At 37.1% G+C, this 20,464-nt stretch overlaps 2 protein-coding genes across 8 annotated transcripts in view; one reads left to right on the top strand and one right to left on the bottom strand.

Annotated features, from left to right (window-relative positions):
• WDR17 (WD repeat domain 17) overlaps positions 1-11,843 on the top strand; it is a 77,861-nt gene extending 66,018 nt beyond the window's left edge. For 5 of the 7 annotated variants that reach the window (XM_029226451.1, XM_029226455.1, XM_029226453.1 and 2 more), the window contains 7 exons: positions 1,598-1,709; positions 4,252-4,393; positions 4,670-4,772; positions 6,052-6,153; positions 8,798-8,896; positions 9,219-9,402; positions 11,552-11,843. In XM_029226451.1, the coding sequence (XP_029082284.1) occupies positions 1,598-1,709; positions 4,252-4,393; positions 4,670-4,772; positions 6,052-6,153; positions 8,798-8,896; positions 9,219-9,402; positions 11,552-11,671 (862 nt within the window). In that variant the 3' untranslated portion in view covers positions 11,672-11,843. Of the gene's footprint in view, positions 1-1,597; positions 1,710-3,473; positions 3,764-4,251; positions 4,394-4,669; positions 4,773-6,051; positions 6,154-8,797; positions 8,897-9,218; positions 9,403-11,551 lie in introns of those variants that run through there. The other 2 variants (XR_003794219.1, XM_029226456.1) reach the window with 2 other exon arrangements.
• A 3,552-nt stretch (positions 11,844-15,395) lies between these two features.
• The window catches only part of SPATA4 (spermatogenesis associated 4), a 5,469-nt gene continuing 400 nt past the window's right edge, over positions 15,396-20,464 (bottom strand). Inside the window, exons 2-6 of the mRNA XM_029226521.1 lie at positions 19,737-19,866; positions 19,234-19,352; positions 18,908-19,128; positions 16,852-16,965; positions 15,396-15,657 (exon numbers count right to left, since the gene is read on the bottom strand). Coding sequence (XP_029082354.1) covers positions 15,527-15,657; positions 16,852-16,965; positions 18,908-19,128; positions 19,234-19,352; positions 19,737-19,866 — 715 coding nt within the window. The 3' untranslated portion in view covers positions 15,396-15,526. The remainder of the gene's footprint in view (positions 15,658-16,851; positions 16,966-18,907; positions 19,129-19,233; positions 19,353-19,736; positions 19,867-20,464) is intronic.

Here is a 20,464-nt window from a genome sequence, read left to right on the forward strand (position 1 = left end):
TAGAATACCAACTCTTTACTAAGAAATGATCACTAACTGTTTTTGGTTTATTGCTTTGCAGAATGCCAATTCATTTATATAGTTTATATAAAACCTAACTACAGGGTAATGAGAACAGTTCCTATAACCTAGGTACAAAGTCACTCATGATTTTATACTTTAAACCTGTGTAAAAAATGAACTGTGGCTTTCTACAATAAAACAATAATTAACTCAACTAAGCAAATTAAAATGCCTGTTCTATAGTGAAATTTAAGAGTTTGGATCATTTCGCTGGTCTATATCAGTATATAGAAATATATACACACATTTTCCCCTACTGGCATACTGAATTTTCAATAAATAGTGAACTAGCCTAAAAAGTAAATAAAATTAGCTAGAATTGCTGTAAATTTCTCTGTATCAGGATATGATTCTAGGATAAGCAAGTCAGACTTTTGTCTGTAGTTCATAGAAGTTAAAGTAGAATTTTAGCGCAGCTTTTTAAAACACTATAAAAGCAAATGATAATTTCTATATTCTCATGGACATTATTAAAAACTGCCATTAAATGTTAGTATCAGAAAACATAAAGTCATACTTTTTATCAAGAACAGATGAATTACTCTAATTTGGAACCTGTAAGAACACTCAAAGATTTACTTGCCCAATGATGATAGAGAATTTGACACGTACAAATTATCCCTATTCCTGTTCTTTACTCACTGTATTCTGATGAAACATCTCCCTAATATTTTCTAAAATAATTTATTCACTTGAATGACCAATTTAGATTTTACTGAAGGCTGCACAAAGAAGGTGGAGGGGGCTTTACTCAGAGTCCACAGCACAGCCGTTGTAACTTCACATTTGGAATACTGTCTGTTCTAAAGTCATGCGGAATGTCTATCATTTTCTTGAAAATTGAATAATAGTATCGTAAGCCATTAAAAATTAGTGATTTCTCTCTTACGAGGCGTGAAACCAAAACCTCTTCACCTCCTGATTTTTAAAAATGATTTTATACAAAATATTTTAATGTAAAGCTGTGAAAGTCCACATATTTTTTAAATGTCTGATTTCAAAATGACCTATTCCATTGATTAAATCTTTAGAAAGCAAATCGGGAAACCGCATTTCTGTCTTTGATTTCCACCTAAAGTTTAAGAAATATGCAGAATACCCATACATCTAAACTTAAAATATCTAACTATCCATTAGTTTCAATGCGCTGGAAGATACAGTTGTCCATTGTTGGCAAGTGTAGCAAAAGTTGATGAGAATTAGCTTTCACAGAGTCTGCCTTATAATTCGCTCCGAAGAACACGTCTCATACTACTTAGTTTGGTTAGAGAATTATTCTGTAATAACAAAATTAATTGTAAATATATAAGGGCTCAGTATTTAGGAATTTCATAATACGTTTTTTCTTCACGCCCTCTGGTTTCTGTAATCTACATTTAGAGGAGTTTCATAACTAAGTAGGAAATTAGTACTGTTGATGTAAATAGAAAAGCAAGGGAGGTGTAATGAGTCTTCTTCCTTTGAAATAGTTCTAAAATGTTATTTTTAGGCTTTTTCTTCCTCATGGAAGTTTCCCCTTTTGTTATGTGAATAGGAATTTGGCAGCTGATCTTCTCCTGATGACTCCTGACAGCGAACTACAGTTAGTAAAACTCTGTGCTTTCTACCCGGGGTGTATCGAAGAGATAAATGATCTTCATGAGAAGGTATGCTGACGATATTAAGTATTCTACTTTGAAATGCAGTGCTGTGATTTCATTAGCTTTAGGTTTGGTCAAATAGTGACGCACACAGAGAAATGAATATACGGTCCCGTCAGAATCCCCTCATAAATACAACAAAAATTATAACAATAAGGAAGAACATTTATTGAGTTTCTACTATACGTTTGGAACTGTTCTAAATTTTCACATCTGTTATCTATCTGTTGTTACTTAATTCTCATGAAACCCTGAAAAGCAGGGGATACTGTTCCTAATTTATAAAGAAAGTGAACTCAGAGAAGGTAAGGAACTTTTTTTTTTTTTTTTTCTTTTTTTGCGGTACGCGGGCCTCTCACAGTCGTGGCCTCTCCCGTTGCGGAGCACAGGCTCCGGACGCGCAGGCTCAGCGGCCATGGCTCACGGGCCCAGCCGCTCCGCGGCATATGGGATCCTCCCGGACCGGGGCACGAACCCGTGTCCCCTGCATCGGCAGGCGGACTCCCAACCACTGCGCCACCAGGGAAGTCCGGAACTTTTAACTAGTTAACGGTGGGGTGAGAACTTCAACGTTTGTAACTTCACATCCCAAGCCCTTTCCACTTTGCATCTTAAGGTACATGTATGCTAACTTTAAAAATAGGCAGTTTAAGATCTTTAAAAGAATTAGTGAAGTATAACAAAATTGGCATGCTTATTCTAAAGTGCTTTTTAAAAATGCTCCATTACGAATACAGGAATTTATATACCAAGATTACATACAAAAGCAATCAAAATGTTCAACAATAGGGAGATTGTACTAATTACAGTATATTTTGGCTGTGCCATGTGACTTGCGGGGTCTCAGCTCACCAACCAGGGGACTGAACCTGGGCCATGGTAGTGAAAGCCCAAAATCCTAAGCACTAGGCCACCAGGGAACTCCCTTAAAAATTATATGTAAATATTAAGTTATATAGCTTTTAGAATTTTAAGATAGGATAAGAATTACAGGAATGATCAACCTACTCTTCTTATCATATTCGGTGTCAGAATGAAATTTCAGTGGGAACCATTTGCTAATTCCCTCTACTCTCAGAGCATATAGCAAAGTGAAGAAACTTTTTTCTTTCTAACCAGGCACAGTTCCTAGCACATAGTAGTTGCTCAGTAAATAACTGGCATTCAGTGAATAAAGATGGGGAAACAATATGAAATGTCACATACACGAGAGCTCTTTTAGTTTAGTTTGTTGTAATTTTTCTGGGAGAGTTTGAGGGATCTAAAATATTCAGTTTACTTAAATTTTAAACAACAGAAAATATGAAGCTATTGAATAAACCATTTTAGTAACTTACGGGGGTGTAAAAATTAGTGAGAAGGAAATAGAGTGACAAATCTCAAAGGAGAGGAGACAGATGACCTAACTGTGGATGAACCACATCATCTGTGGTCACAGCACAAAATATTTTTTGCGGCGGAAGCTCTGTCTCAGTGGTTGCCAAAGACTAGTAAGACAGCAGTAAACTATGCCTGTGTTGCTTAGAAACAAACCAAACGAACTTTAACACCTAAACTGCAAATATCATGAACAAGTCAGAATTTTATCTAAAATTAATTTATAACTTAAGTTAAAATATTGATTTGAGTTGTTAAGTTACTAATTTATAACTTAATTCCTGTCTACGTTATGGAAGCAGAAAAACTTACATGAAGGTGGAGTAGACTCTCAGTTTTAACAGAAAAAAACATTATTTGAAAAGATTGGGAGTGTTGCTTTTCATTTTACAGTAATGAATTCATAGACTCAGATCTCCACTTTGTGGCATTTCGGAATGTCAAAGCTAAAAACGTTGAGAGCTTGTCCTACTCGAAATAAAGTTGCTTTGTCTCAAGGCCAAGTGAAAGTAAATCACTGTGTAGAGAACACGTAAGCATGCACCTTTTATGTTTTCTACATTTAATGTAGTTTTTGAGACTGGTCAGTATATTTGTTCTAAAGTAACTAATTTCAGCATTTCCTGCTCAATTGCATTTGCAGGTACTAATTCCAGTATCACAATCAGGACAATTTACTTCCACCTCTTTGGGGGTTTTTTTGTTGTTGTTTTTTGCTTTTTTTTTTTTTTGCGATACGCGGGCCTCTCACTGTTGTGGCCTCTCCCGTTGCGGAGCACAGGCTCCGGATGCGCAGGCTCAGTGGCCATGGCTCACGGGCCCAGCCATTCCGCGGCATGTGGGATCTTCCCGGACCGGGGCACGAACCCGCGTCCCCTGCATCGGCAGGCGGACTCTCAACCACTGCGCCACCAGGGAAGCCCTACTTTCACCTCTTTTATTAGGTATTTGTGTGATTAAAACTACTGACTCATTAGGTAATACCCTATTTATTGTTATTAGATCTTAAAGATATTCCCATAAATGTATGCTTTTAGTACAAATTATTTCATTTACATCTGTTCTCAGCAACTTTAATAAGGAGGCATATTGGAAACATTTAGCACTTAATACTATTGCTTTTATCCCTATAAATTTTAGTAACGGTGTCATCAAACCAATTATTTTCTAGTGCAAGCTCCCCACAGTAGAAGAATGTATGCAATTAGCTGAGACATCCCATGCCGATGGCAATATATTTGAAACTATAAAGTATTACTTGTTAAGTCAAGAACCTGAGAAAGCCCTTCCTATTGGTATTGACTTCATCAAAGGTACGTGTTCAGTTGGTAGTATAATTTAAAATCTACTCTTTTATTTGGTATTTTCATTCATATTGCTAAAAAGGCTTAAAACCAAGCACTAGCTGTCCTGAATTTAAAGAGGAAAGAGATTGCTGAGTGTTTGGTATCGGGACCTGATTGTGATCTAGAAAATAAAGAAGTAGATAGCGTTGACCAGAAAAGAATCAATCACATAAGTTAAAAATTGGATGAACAAGTTTTAATCCTGTTATTTAGAGAATCTTTTATTTGGTTTTATTTTGCCAGGATCCATCAGTAGTTCAAATTGGACTTTGGATACCATTTACCCCGTTCTTGACCTACTGAGTTATGTTCGTACTGAAAAATTACTCCTGCATACATGTACTGAGTGAGTACTTTTTCTCCAAAATGCGTAACTGAGCTTACGTAATGTTTCGGAATGGCTGTATTGTTTTTTTGTTTTTTTTAAATTAATTTATTTTTGGCTGCGTTGGGTCTTTCTTGCTGCGTGCGGGCTTTCTCTAGTCGGCGTCGAGCGCAGGCTACTCTTCGTTGCGGTGCGCGGGCTTCTCATTGCAGTGGCTTCTCTTGTAGTGGAGCACGGGCTGTAGGTGCAGGGGCTTCGGTAGTTGTGGCACGCGGGTTCAGCAGTTGTGGCACACAGGCTTAGTTCCTCCGCGGCATGTGGGATCTTCCTGGACCAGGGATCGAACCCATGTCCCCTGCATTGGCAGGTGAATTCTTAACCACTGTGCCACCAGGGAAGGTCCCGGCTGTATTGTTTTTGGTGTTCAGATCAGGAAATAAGATCATCTTGGACAGATACGTGCATGTGTAGAAAAATTACATTTTAATTTGTGTTATCCTTAAGTAAAAATACAGAGGTCAGTTTGAAACAAATAGTAAATCTTAGTGGTCCCATTTCCTAATACCTAGTGTGTTATGTGTATGTACACACAGACACACACATACACACCTGGTTCAAATAGGGCCAATTCGGAGCTTTGGGATGGTTTTGGACCTCATGTCCTCGGTGGTCTGTCTAGCGGTCATATCTCTTAAATCTCCATGTGTGCAAAGCATACTAGGTTGGGGAAAGAAGTGAAAGTGCTAGAAATTAAAAAAAAGACACTATCCTTGAATTCAAGTATCATTTAAGGACATTGTTATCCATGTAACTAAAATCCCGAGACCACATATATTTATACTAGAGGCTTTGGGCTATTTTTGTTGCAATGCCATGTGGAAGAGATGGTGCAGAGCCTGTGAGACTTTGGCAAGCTTCCCCAGCTGGGTGTGCAGGAGGTGTTTGCCGCCGTCCCCTGCAGTCTGTACAGCATGCCAGGGATCCGCCAGTCCGACCCAGTGCATCACTCGGGGAGAAATTACATGAAGGAACAGACAAGGAAGAGAGAAAAACAAGAAGGCAGAGTTAAATACTACTTAAAGACTTTTATTTCAAAATACAATTTATGTTATCGTGTACATGTCTGAATAGGAGTTAACTGATGAATAAAACGTCTTCAAGTTTAGAAAATGTTCTAAGCATATTTTGCTATAAATGTCACCCATCAAAATATAGAGCCACAAGTAGAATAACTGTATATGAGAGCAATGTTCTTACCTCAAGTTACGGAATCTTTCAAAATAAATATATTCTCTTTTAGAGCTCGAAATGAACTGCTGATACTATGTGGGTACGTTGGTGCTTTGCTGGCTATCAGAAGACAGTACCAAAGCATCGTCCCGGCCCTTTATGAGTACACGAGGTAAGAGCGGGTTGTCTTCTGCCGTGAAATTAGAGAAGTGCCTTTCACTGAGATGGTTAGTGTCTAAGTGCATCATAGAAGCAACAAATACATTTTGCACTCATCCATGTATTTACTAAGCATGTGCTTCATAATAAAGCAGCAGTAAACGATATGAATTGGCAGTGAACTGGGGTGTAAATAATAGAAATCCTAATTCTAGCTTAAACACTAAGGTTTCCTGGTCTTATGTCAAGACACTCGAGGTAGGCATTCTCGGGCAGATTCCATCAAGGATCTGGATTCTTCGCTTCTTTCAACTCCGACATTCTTGGCTTCCTTCCTCTTGCCTGAGTGACCCAAGGTTACCAGGTAGTTCCCAGCCCTCTGGGTATTAGGTCTACATTCGAAGCAGAAGGAGTGGTAAGGGTGAAAGGATGGAGACCACAGAGGGCAGGACCCTTTGATTCAGGAAGGAAAGTCTTCCTTAGGGCTGTGCATCTACAACCCACTGGCCAGGACTGTGTAACCCTACTTTCAAAAGAAGATGAAAAACTGTGTATTTTAGCTTTCCCATCTCTACAGTAGAAAAGTGCGAAGCATATTGTATTCAGGTATAACCTACCTGCCAAACTCCTGTGTTTTCTAACAGCTTGCTGACCATCAGCCATTGTGCTTAAAGCTTGTCGTACTCAAAAATAAAATCCAGTGCCCCTGGGGGGAGGTCTGGTGTAGCTGTGGGCCTGACCAAGGAGCAGCAGAGATTCCTGCTGTCAGGGCGCTCAAGGAGAGATCTACGCAGGCAGCATGACCACAATTCGAAAGCAACTTCTAACAATATTTTAAAAATATATTGTAAGAACAGTAGGATGTATCACATGGAATTAATATTATTTAATGAGCTATGTTCAGCTCTATATGACTTTGGTAATGAAAAAGAGAAAATGGTCCCTTGAAAAAATATCACCAACGCAAGGAAGGCATTTTATCCCTAAGGCAGGAGAGACTTGCGACAGTGTGGCTGGGTTAGAAACGTGTTATCCCAGAGAGAGGAACGCGAGCTCCGGGACCTGCCACACTGTACTCTGTCCCTCAGAACCCACCCTCTCACCTCTGTGCGGACGACTCACCCTTCTGTAGACAGGTACAGCACCTGGCTGCACGCCCCGCAGCTCGCTAACCTCAGTGCGCTCAGAATTAAAGCCATCTTCCTTCTCACATCTATTCCTCCTGGGTTCGCTCTTTCTTCTGATGATGTCATTATACTTCTGTCGTCCAGAATTAAATGCTCAGGTTCAGGGTTAGGTGTTCTTCCTCGCTGTCAACATGCAATTATGCAGTAAGCTCCCACACCCGCACGTTTCTCATTCTCTGGGACCCACACTTACCGTCTTCACTAACTGTCCCCTGTGGTAGCCCTTCCTCTAGTCACCCTACCCCCGCTCCTCCTGTCACCCCTACAACAGTTGCATTAGCCTCCCTGATGGTGAGACTCCCCACTAGTGAACAGATAACATTTTAGATCCTTAGTCTTACTTTGAAATTCCACAGAAGTCACATTCCATCCTTATCACCCACTGTGTCCTTCTACGTGTTTTCTGCTCCAGCCAAAGTGAAACCCTTGTGATTCCCCGTGTGCACGTGTAAGCTTTTCTCTGGTATTTTCACAGTGCTCTGTCCACCTACTTACCTGGGCTTTCCTCCTCACTCTTTAACAGTGCTCTATCTACAGTAGATCATCAAAAACCACTGGGCAGACAAAGTACTACCAAGTGCAGAGCTGTAGACAGGGAAACCATATGATTTAAAGAATTTGTTTTGGAGCCAAGCTACATTATCAATAAAAAATTTTTAAGTCAATAATTTGAGGTTGAAAAAAAAACAAGCTACCAACTGATTTGAGATAATATTACTGAAATGTTAGGGGTATGTGTGTGGGGGGAGGGTATTTATATATTTTTTTCTCACCAATTCTGATCATGTCCCAGCAGAATGATGACAAACCAGCAAGAGTTAACCACAAGATATAAATTATAGAAATGCTTACTTTTAGTCTTATATCACCTGTAAGGTCTTATATTCTTTTTCTTTTTATCTCCTAAACAGCTTTTACTTTTAAATTTCAACCAACTAGTTCCTTGAAAAACATACTGAGTTTGTAACTTATGGAAACTAGGACTAGTAATTCCTTATCTACAGCCTCATAATTAACAACAACATTATATCTGTTTTCCAGTTTTCTATACACAGATGTGATGGATCACTGCTGTCACTGTCTCACTGCTTTTTTTCACACATCCCTGTCTTTAAAGAATTGAAATCAGCATTTCCATTGCTTTCCACAAATTGACATTCTTTTCTTACTGTTCCACTTGCTTTCTAAGAGTCATTTTTAATACGGAGACACACTGGACCACACCGTAGCTGACCGTGGCTGTTACTCAGCAATACCCGGTCTGTCATCCAACCAATATTTATTGAATATCTTTGACCTGCCAGGGACTTGCACGCACACACACACCCCTACGTGTATATATTTACATATACACATAGATTTGTGAACAATAGTTGTTAAATCTGAAATTGCAGTTATTTAAAGTTCATTTGCTCTTTTGCTGTCTTTGTCTTGGATGGTAGATGTTAATGTCTTTTTCACATGTTTCAGTCAGCTATTGAAACGTCGGAAGGTGTCAGTGCCTATAAAAATCGAACACCTTTCTGAGGAATTGGATGCATGGAGAGCTTGCACACAATCCATCAACCGGTGAGTGAATCTGATATAAAAATTGGGATACGGAAGGTATCACTTAATATTACAGACAGACTTATTGACAATTTGGTTGTCTCATTATTTATCTTGGCAGGATAATGAATCTTGTGTCGTTGAGCCTATATTCAGTAATAATTTACAACGCTCTTTCCTGCCTTTTTTAAGTCCTTCATTTTACTATACATTGAGTCTAAAGTTGATCTGCCATGTTTTATAAAGGAGAACTAAATAATCATCAGGGACTGTTTTCTAATCTAAACCTTAACAACCCTGTGATTCTACAAAACTAAAAATGGAATGTCTGTTGAAAATGTAGATCATCAGAAGAATCTCCATATACACCCCCTTCTGATTCACAAAGAATGGTTTATGCAACTTTACTGAAGAGACTAAAAGAAGAACCACTCAGAGGAATTATTGGACCAGATTATGTGACCGGGTCAAACCTACCGAGTCACTCTGATATTCACATCTCTTGTTTTACGGGATTAAAAATCCAGGTACAGCATGATGTCAGGCATAAATTGTGCATGTTCATCATTTTTATTTGTTTCATTATTTTTTGAAATGTGATCTTAAAATAAGCACAACCTGAATAAAAGTAGGTACCTATAAAGAGACCTGAGGCCCAGTGAGAAAGTATTGCCCTTAATGCTTCCATGTTTGGTATAAATGTTTTCTCTCTCCTTGAAATAAATTCAGAGACATAGCCATGGTACTGTTATCATAAAAGCAATTCATATAATAGATATACTTAGTAACAAATGTTTTAAAATACATATAGATCATATCCTTAGGGAAATTAAATAAGAAAGACAAAGCAACAATCAACACAGTTACAAATTATTATATCTCAGTAGATTAAATTTAACTTTATAGTCTCCATTTGTATTTTATAAACACAAAGAAAGCAATTAACAACTGTTAGATGTATAATATATCATTGATATATTATGCATATTCTTACATTGACTTACGGAACTTTTCAGCAGTTAAAAATTACGGGGATCAATCATGAGGGATGGCTAATTCCCAAGGAATGGTCCCTCATGCCCAATCAAAGTAATGATGGTGAACGATGCCAGAGCCTCCCAGTGTGACCCAGGGGTGCCGTTATCTCCAGAAAATAGAGGAGCCTTCATCATCCCAGAGCCAGGACCGGTTGTAGGTGTCCCCAAGAAGTAAACAAAGCTGAATCCCCATGAAATGCTAATGGAGACCAGGTGGGACTAAAAGAACGCCACCTCTTGGGCACATTCACATTTTACTAAGTGGACTCTTGTATTTCTAATGTAACGTAGCTAATTACATTTCTAACACTGACATGCCAGGCCAATGGAGAAAGGTACGTGGGGGGATAATCACTCCAATTAAATATCTTGCTGCTAGTGTAAACTCTGACTATAGCTTGACTTGACACCAGAAACAAACTAAGTCTTCAGACACAGCAATATATTCCAAACCACAGACAGAACACTTAGCTGTATACGTGCTTATCCACTTATGTTCAGAGATAAAGAACCAAAGCAGTAAATTCAAGAACTTATGATTAAGAGCAAAAACCATTATGCAGTTTTCAGAATACATTTTCAGTGCCACTCACCGCCCTGCACGTCCTTCTAGTGGACACTTTCCTGTTTCTTTCTCCTCTTCAGGACTTTTTCTCCATCTGAGACAGACAGATGACCTACTCCACAGGCTAACCTCTCTGCACTCACACACACGTTAGGAAAGGATCTACTCATTATCTTACATACACTAGGGCGCAACTGACTGATTCAGAGGTGCGGGAGGGGGGCTACCCTCCTAGGATATTTCTGTTCCTGCAGAAAATCAATGTGTTCTGCTTAAAACTAAAATTTCAAGTACCTGTGAATAGGAAGCTGCCTACTTCATGTAATGGATTTCCTAATATCTAGAAATAATTTACTAACAACAAGCTGTTATCATTTGAAATCATGATAAAAAACCTGATAACTTTAGAAAGTAATGAAGAAAGTAAGTTTTTATTCCATTCTGTGTTTGTAAAATCATGCCTTTCCTTCTAAGAGCTGGGAGATACACACGGAAAGTTTTTTTTGGATTTAGTTCTTCAGAACTACCCTCGACATACAAAATAGCTGATATAACTAAATTATAGATATGCTAGTAAATCACAGGGTTGACAGGACTTTGAATTATATATACACATATATAGCAGTGTATTTTTCATCTTCTGGAGAGCAGGTTGAATTTCTGGCTTAAATAATTTTCCCAGCTGTATTGATGTAGGCTGTATGATTAAAAGAGTGAGGTATATTAAAGTCTATTATTAGGCATATATGCCTTTATAAATGTTAACTTTGTAGTAATTAATAGGTTAGCAATACCTATTGCCACTGACAGCGCCATTGTAATTAACGAATTCAAATTATAAAACTAAATTCTATTTTGAAAAACATCAGGGCATAATGTTAAGATATTTTAAAATGTTTCTCTATTTGGTGGCAATTCAAAGAATCTAATTTTTCTCTTATTTATAAATTTCCTATCAGTGTTGCTTAAATATCACCAGTGGTTTTTTATTCGTGTGAGTCTGTTTCTGGGAGTTTAAAAACATATTGCAAATTCATAATCTCATCTTCTCTTCCCTTGACTGTCACTGTGCAGGGCCCTGTATTTTTCCTTGAAGATGGGAAATCCACCATCTCCTTGAATGACGCTCTGATGTGGGCAAAGGTGAACCCATTCTCACCTTTGGGGACTGGAATACGACTCAACCCATTTTGACAGAAGGTTTTTCTCACACTTAATTGTTTTTTTAAAGACCTTTTTCCGGTTAGTATTACCTTTAACCTTTGTTGTCCAAGAGCCAAAGGTCTGGAGGAGGAGGTGGGAAGTGGGGACTCACAGTTGATTTTATTCGTTAACTTCAACAAATAAAATATTTATATAATTTCAAGGAAAAATAGGTGTCTCCTTATTTGGGAGGAAGGTGATATTTAAATTATAAAGGACTGACAAATCTAAAGGAGCATATCAACTTTTCACAAAGCACAAAAGGTACCAAATATTCTACTGCTGAAACACTGAAACTTATAAAATAGTGCAACACCTAGAATCGTGCTTGACGTGCAGTCGGCGCCTAGAGTATTTGGGTGACTGAATATCTTGAAGTGTCGAAATGTAAGGTGTGTACAACTGATCTTCAAGTTAACAAACACTGGTATTGTCCTCTATAAAATGTATAGTAAACCACTAGTTTTAGCTCATATTTAATCGAAGTTTTCAGTTATAAGTTTAATATATATCAATAAATGGGTACGCAAAGTACTTTTGAGTTTTATTTTTTTAAAGAGAAAACATTCCCAAGTTCTGTAGCTGAAACTCAAATGTCTAATTATAAAGGAATAGGCTATATAAGCATGAAAAAAATTAGAGGTGAAAAACACAAAATGCAGTGAAATCTATGTGAAAATTTGCATTTGATGATAATTCACTATTTAAAAAGATATTTGGAATTTATGACTATTAATTTTGATTAATGTATTTAACATTCACATAATCTCTAATCAAGTTACATTATAATATAGTTATAATAAACAATTTATTTGATGAAAATTAGTTTCAAATAAATTTCTGTAAGTAAATAGGATATTAGTTGAAATTTGGGATATATTATGTAAATTCAAGTTTTAAAAATATTTATTAAAATAGTGCATCTGTCGATATTTTTAAAAAGCCTGAGGCGTGACGACAAGTATTTCAATTGTACTAGAATTCTGACTTCAAAATTTACGAAATGAATGCACACTAGGAAGAATAGTACTTTGATACTCAAGCTGTTTTACAAGATTTATAATACAGGTGTTTTGTCTAATTAGGGAGTGAGCTCATATAACTAGAATAATGGTGGTTTTTATTATCTTTAAACTTGTTGCATTTAAAATACTTTAAAATTTTTCTTAAGCTTCTTAAAACAGAAAACAATATATATTATGTACCTGTCTATCACACTGACCTACTTCTAACTCCACAAAAAAAGCATTTTAGCCTTAAATTCCATTTTATAAAGAAAATAGTTAATATTATAGAAGAGAATGTATACAACTCAGAGATGCAATGGGTAATGTAAATCGTATCTGAGAAGTACTTTTTAACCCTTAGTGATACGTGTAATTCAGATTTCTTTTTTTTTTAGGTGAGGGGTATTATTAATTGGCATATATGCACTGAAATCTCCTCACTTAAAAAGTGGCAGTCTAAATCCTGCTATCATTCTCTGTTTTGTTTTAAAATAGATTAAAAACCCTAATCTGTGCTTTAAATACTTCAAAGGTATTAAGTTATACATATATAAACAATTGTTACATTCTTCTGTATTTTTAACGAATGCAAGAAATAATATTTTAATGTATAAAGTATGAAAAAGATCTTACAACTCTTTAGCACACGAAGACCATTGAGGTATAACCCAGTATTTGTCTAAAGCCTAAATTTGATTGATTCAAATGCAATTCTATTATTCCTTGACTTCAACAATGTTCTATACCTTAATATTATGACTACTAATTCTTCATAAAATGTCATTGACTATGTTGATCTGTATGTGTCTTAATATGAAAAACAAAAGTTTTACAAATTCATAAAGTTAAATTTCATTGTTATGTTTAGTATGCATGAAAACCCAAACAAAGAATGTGAACTTGTTTTTATTTGAAGGTGTCCATATTACTGATAATGTGGACAAATTATTTTGCAAGTTTAAGTATGCTTTTATGAAAGAAGTCTCATTAGACAATGATTTTAATAAAAACTGCAGTTAAAGCCAGATATGACACAGTTAACTGCTAAGATGAACATCAGTCTTGTCCCTAGAACCACCAGTGAGAGGACACCATCTCTCGCTAAATTCTGGGTTAAAGTCATCAGAGGTATGAAGAGCTGCGCTGTCCATCTGGGTTATGACCCTGCTTAGAAACCTAGAAAAATCATGTGATTGGGCTGTTCAGGAGGGTGATTCTCCACTTGTAAGAAACACTGACTACAGTGTTTAGTATACAAGAGAGAATTAGTATAGAAGAGAGAATTAGTATAAAAGAGAGAAAAAAGAGGCTTACTAATTAATATAAACAGCATATCACAGAAGCTTCCATTCCCATGATGAGCATTCTGCCAATCGATTGAAAGGTTCTGTTCCTATAGGGGCTGCTGTAGCTCCGAGAATAGTTCACTGCTTCCTTGTGTCAAAGATCTTTGTGAAGAAACTTTGTGAAGAAAATGACCTTCCTTAGATTTGCCTGAAGTGTTGGCTTCTGTTGACACATCTCATCTTAAGAAGCTCTTGACGTTACCTACTTTCACCATATCCCCACCTCCTTCATGTCCTTAGTCACTATGATATGAAGCTTCCAGACTCTCCTGTATTTTCAAAACTCTCCGTAGGTCCCACAGGGGTCTTGGGAACTTAACCAAGGTCAGGCCATGAGTGAGTAGCTTTTTCAGGAGATTGAACAGAGTCAAGAGAATAAAGAAACCTATTATTTGACTGTTTATCCAAATCTAATCCTTTTCTCTGGATGTTTCTCTAGCTGAGCTTCAGAAGACTTGTTTCTAAAATCCTTTCCTAAGGAACTATATTTTATGGCTTAAAAATTATTCTCATAATTTTCTAAACCTTTCCCAAGAAGTCATCTATTTCATCAGGGCTCTCGTTAATTTCTTTTACTAAATGTTACCTATCCAGAAGGGTAAGATTAAACAGGGAAGTCTCTGGAGGTAGAAATTCGAATTAAACTCTCTAAGGCTTCAAAAATGCAGAAAGACGAATAGAGTTTTGTTGGAAATTGACAAGCATATCATGGGATTCAGCATTAGTAATACTCATCTTGGAAGTCAAATGACACTATTAATGAGATAGCATAAAAACGTGAATAATTCCACTTGAAGGAAATTTTCCAAATATGAATTTTAAATTACTGAGAATATATGAACTGTCGTCAGTCTTTCAGTATATCACTGCTTCTGTCTCCCTGCAGTAAAAATATGGGGCATGGCAGCAAGGAGGAGGCATTTTTTTAAATCAAACTAAATTGTTTGCTAAACACCAAGTAAACCATGATTTTCCTTCCCCACAACTCAGTATCAACAGGAAAGATGACTATTTTTTTTTTTGATGGCTTAAGTAAAGTTATTTATGGAAGTGGGCAAGATTTTCTATGGGCCTATGTATAACAGTAATAATCATTCAGAATAAATTTTGTTGATGAACATGATGTGTAAATAAATACTATCAGGCATATTCGTAGCATGGCTCTTCTCTTTCTAGTGAGGAAAACATATTACAAAGTAGATTCGCCATTCCTACAAAATTTATGAGAAAGAATTCTCACCCGTCTTGGTGAATTATGTTTAACTGTACCTTTAAACTTATTTTTGTTCATTCTATACTAATTAAACTGATTTTGTATTTTCAACACTACTAGGTGCAGGTGTTGAATAAATGGTTGTTGAATTGAATTAAAAAATACGTTCTTCAGCCCAACTATAGATAAGACACCCCTTTAATTTACTTATTATTGACATATATCCAAGACTAGGTGACGGTATCCCTTTAGAGTGGCAAGAGGTGGTGGCATCGCTTCTTCAAAGCCCATCACACAGGTGCTCTTCTGGGTCCCCTTTCCATGCTTCTGATCTGATAGGTTTCATAGAGTCAGAAGAACGTTTTCCAGCTCGCTTCATGTGCATTTCTTTAAGTGGATTGTCACCATTACCTGTATTTGGTGTAATATTTAAATAAACAACATTAAAATCCATTTGTGGTTACTAAATATTGTATACGACCTTCTGTGTTTCTAACATACCAGACATATGCAGAACGATTGGCAACAGGCTGAGCACAGGTTAGTCTAAATGCCTGGTAAACAGAATATTTAAATCATGCATGACAGTAGTCGGAAATACAAAACCTGAATGCCACCATCTCCAAAAGTCATCGGTGGAGCCTAAAAATACCCAGGGCTTATTTTGGTGCATCTGATACTGAATATGACTCAACTATTTTTAGATGTTGCTTCAGAAAGCAGGTGAGGCAACAGTGCCGTGATTTTAATAGTGCTTAGATTTGGCAACTATACAGAATTCAGAATTCGGTTTCTAGAATTCTGCACTGAGGCATCCAAGCCGGCCACTCAGACTCTTTAGGTGACTCAGTTCTAATATGAGGGGCCAGTGACAACTAAGAAATCTACATTCCCTTGGCGCACTATTTTGCTAGATGCTAGATTTAGGTAAAGAGAGGAACTTAAGTGTTTAAAAAAAAAAAGGTAACCTTTCTTACAGTTAATTTTTGCCACTCTATTTGATAATTAGAAGCTTTTCAGATGAACAGGCTGTGATTTCAGTACCATTATGTGCAATTTTGGTGTATGTTGTCAACCATTTAAACATGTAAAAACCATTAACTTGCAGGCTATACCAAAAAGTCAGGCAGAGGCTGACTTTGGCCCTTGTTTGGCTACAGTTTGCTTTGGTGTTAAGTGCTTTCTGAATTAACAGGATTTAAACTCGTGGCTTCTTGTAAAACAAGTGATGGGGAAGTCTAGGTGTGCAGGTTGTCTGTATCTGCCTTAGGACTGATTCATCATCTAGCAGCTACAGGATTGAGTTTTGAGCTCTGCCAATGAGTTTCCCCTGTTTCAGACGCACTTTTTTAAGCTGAAATCGGAATTGAAATGGCTCCTATAGTAGCAGGCGGGGCAGCGCTGGCCTGGGATTTTCCCCTGTTGTGACTGGTTCTCAGCAGACAGCATGCTCCCGCCACCTATCCAAAAGCACACATACCAACCTACTGCACCGTTCTAGACTGAATGCCTAGACCAACATTTTAACTATTTTGAAATTTTAAACAAATAAAATAAAACAAAAACATCATTTTTAACAAGTGGAAAAACTTTTTAAAAACTTACACACAGGAGCAACTCTTTCCTTCGAAACGACTGAATTACATTTGCACCCACAGGCTTGGGCAGGACCATGACTGAAAGTCGATTCTCCCACTGTTGGTTTGACCTCAAACCATTCTATAAAATGTAAACAAAAATTCTTTCTTAAAAATTCACTATGGCCATGGTCAAAATACGACACCATAATTTTAAATTAAGCAAATTATTTAGACATCTGTTGTATCATATTCCTGAGAGCAGTGTGGATACATAGGTTAATAACCCTCTCCACCATGGTTCACATCTCTGATGCACAAAATAGTTGCTTTAAAAAAGTTACTTTAGGGCTTCCCTGGTGGCGCAGTGGTTGAGAGTCCGCCTGCCGATGCAGGGGACATGGGTTCGTGCCCCGGTCCGGGAAGATCCCACATGCCGCGGGACGGCTGGACCCGTGAGCCATGGCCGCTGAGCCTGCGCGTCTGGAGCCTGTGCTCCGCAACGGGAGAGGCCACAACAGCGAGAGGCCCGCGTACCTCAAAAAAAAAAAAAAAAAAAAAAAAGTTACTTTAAAGACAGTATCCTTATGTTCCTATTAGTCTTTTGTTAAGCTTTTTTTTTTTTAATTCAGCCAATTTATTTTTTATTTTATTTTTTTAAAAAATTTTGGCCACACAGCATGTGGGATCTTATTTCCCTCACCAGGGATCGAACCCATGCCCCCTGCATTGGAAGCACAGAGTCTTAACCACTGGAAGTCCCAATAAGCTTTCATTCAATAGTAGTATATGTACAGAAAAATGAACAAATCGTATGTTTACTGTTTGAAGAATTTTTGGAGTGAATACATACCTGGGATGCCATCACCCAGATCCAGAAATAGTATAGTGCTAGCACCCCAAAATCCCTTCCTGTCTCTCCCATACAGTACCCTAAAACTAAAACTCTGTCTTGACTTCTATCATCATAGGTTAGCTTTACATGTTTTTATATTTCATATAAGTAAAACCATACAGTATCTATTTCATTTTGCAAACATTTTTATACTGTAAAAATAGTGACAAAATTATTTTCCATGTTTCCCGTATTTCTTATTAACTAATTCTGTCAACTGCAGCACTTGGGCATCAGTTTCACTGTGCTTCTAAAGATCACCTCCTCCTCAGCAGCTCACCCTCACTGAGGCTGGAAGACGTGTCTGGTCATTTCTAAGGTCATGCCCTGTTTATGCTTAAACACCACCCTGGTCATTCCCAGAACTGTGATTATCACAATTAATTATTTGGCAGCTTAAAATCAGCATTCTCAAAAATCAACACTGGTGATAACAGAATTCTGTTCAAGAATCGAAAGTGTTGAGGTATGTCCATGGCTAAAGAGAAAATGTGTTCCAAAGAAGACAGCAGAGAGATAGGTTAGCTTTGCACTAAGATGGACATTTAAACTGATGACTAAATGGAATGGTTCTGTTTCGTTCCAGGAATTCCGACAAGACCCAGTGAGTGGAAGTAATAGTGAGATAGATTAAATGAAAGCAAATATTCGGTATAAAAAATAATGATACCTGATTTTGCAGTGTTAAAAAAATAACTTGGCAAAACCAAAATGCTGAACAACAAAAGAACTGAAGTGGGGAGGGGGCTGGTAGGGATTGGTCAGTGTCCTAGTGTTGTAAGGTCCTTACAGTTTGAGGAAGAGAATAAAGATATTACTCTTAGACTAAGATAAATATGCATGTTAAAGTTTCTAGCGTAGCACTAAAGAGAGTAGAAATTTATAATTTTCCAAATTAGTAGGGAGGAAAAAAGTCTTTGGATAAAAGTTCAGTCCAAAAGAAGAAGAAAAATAGGTAAGACAAAACCAAGAAACAGAGAACAAATTAAAAGCACAAAATAATATGATAGATATGAATACATATATGGTAATAAGTATGACTGAATTAATAACAATAAAAGTCACAGTAGGTGAAATTACAACAAGTCTATGATTCAGGGCACAGTGGCAGGCTTTTCTTTCATCTGTGCTCAAGAAGAGCCTTCTTAAGCTTGGAAGAACCCAGTTGACTATTTCCAAGAAAACTTACTTGGATTCAGTTTTCTGCTCAACTTTCTTTGCAACATTTGTAAAAGGAAGAGGAACTCTACTTTACGTTCATTATTGAGCTTGTTCGGATTGCCTATTAATTCTGATAACCTAATGTTATCTTTAATAGACTTTGAAGCTGTGGATCTGGGGACCAGGGGCAACTGCATCTGGTAACTGTAGTCTGTGAAATTCACAAGGTCATCCTGGATACTTCTAATTCTGGAAATAAAAAAATAAATATTGTTGACAAGCCCCATTTTAGTAATAAGATTTATATTATCAAAAGTTTCATATTATATTACTAGAAAATTCCAAATATCTCACTCTCGATGTGTTAACAAGGTGTACACCTCCTGTATCAGTATTTCAGGTACTCCGGCTTTACAATGAATTGTTCCGTGGATTAGTTCTTTAGGTAATCTAAGTTTTTTTCTCGCCAGGAACTGTAATAGTAGAAAGAGAATACTTTCACCATAAGAAGTTCTATAAAAATCTCCAATTACTGTGAATTCACTTTAATCCCCCTTTAATTCTCAACTAATATTTTGAGGTTTAACATGTTAATTAAGTTATTATTACTCAGCAAGAAAATCAACCATTATATCCCGCTCCAATTTGAAATGAGTATGCTCAGTTTCACAGGTGACTCATGACATAAACTTTAATAACCTTCTTTTCAATACAAGGAAACAAGCTGCCTACCCAGCTGCATTGTGTCCTAAAACACGGCCACACACGCATATACAGAGAAATCCACGACCTCAAGAATACACCTCTTCAAACATAAACTTTTCAACAGTTAAAAGTGTCATTGGTTGCTAATTTACCTTTTCCAATTGCGCCCAGTTATCCAACTTGACTTTTAAAGAAGTTCCATTTTTAAAGGATGACAATTTAAGGTCCCAGGGGTAGTGTACAGTGAATATTTCTGCTATCAGGAAGCCATTTGAAAAATCCCTGATCCATAAAAATAAGGAAATAAAATGCAGTTACTTACACAGTTTGTGATTTTGGTTCATTAACACCAATTTAATATACTATACTGGCAGCAACTTACAGAATGTTGTTGTACCATTGCTCCAAGGAGGACCTGCTATGGAATAACTTTGGGTAAGAGGACACACACCAAAGGCCATGGTGTTCTTTTTATGAACCCCAAACTATTCATTTGTATCGAACCTGCATTTTAACAAGATGCCCATGTGATACCTAGGTACACTGAAATTTTCAGGCGTGTCTTTCTTGAGGAATACCGAAATTAGTAAACCAGAGTCCTTGCCTGCAACAAAGTCATTATTTTTATGGAATTTAGTTTGCACGCCCAGAGCAAATATTAACTGCCACTAGTATTAATGTCCAATGTCTCTGAAGAAAGAGCCTGGACTCTTTTACTTTTTTTGTAGTCACCAAAGCAGTCTGTATTAGCTCAAGTCTATGTAATGATTGATTGACTGACCGATTGAAATGCTCCATCCTATTTTTTTAGGTCAGTTCCCTAAGAAAACAAGCAGTGTGTGTGTGTGTGTGTGTGTGTGTGTGTGTGTGTGTGTGTGTG

Source organism: Monodon monoceros, unplaced genomic scaffold (assembly GCF_005190385.1).
Source record: "Monodon monoceros isolate NGI ecotype Baffin Bay Population unplaced genomic scaffold, NGI_Narwhal_1 Super_Scaffold_17, whole genome shotgun sequence".
Taxonomy (NCBI): domain Eukaryota; kingdom Metazoa; phylum Chordata; class Mammalia; order Artiodactyla; family Monodontidae; genus Monodon; species Monodon monoceros.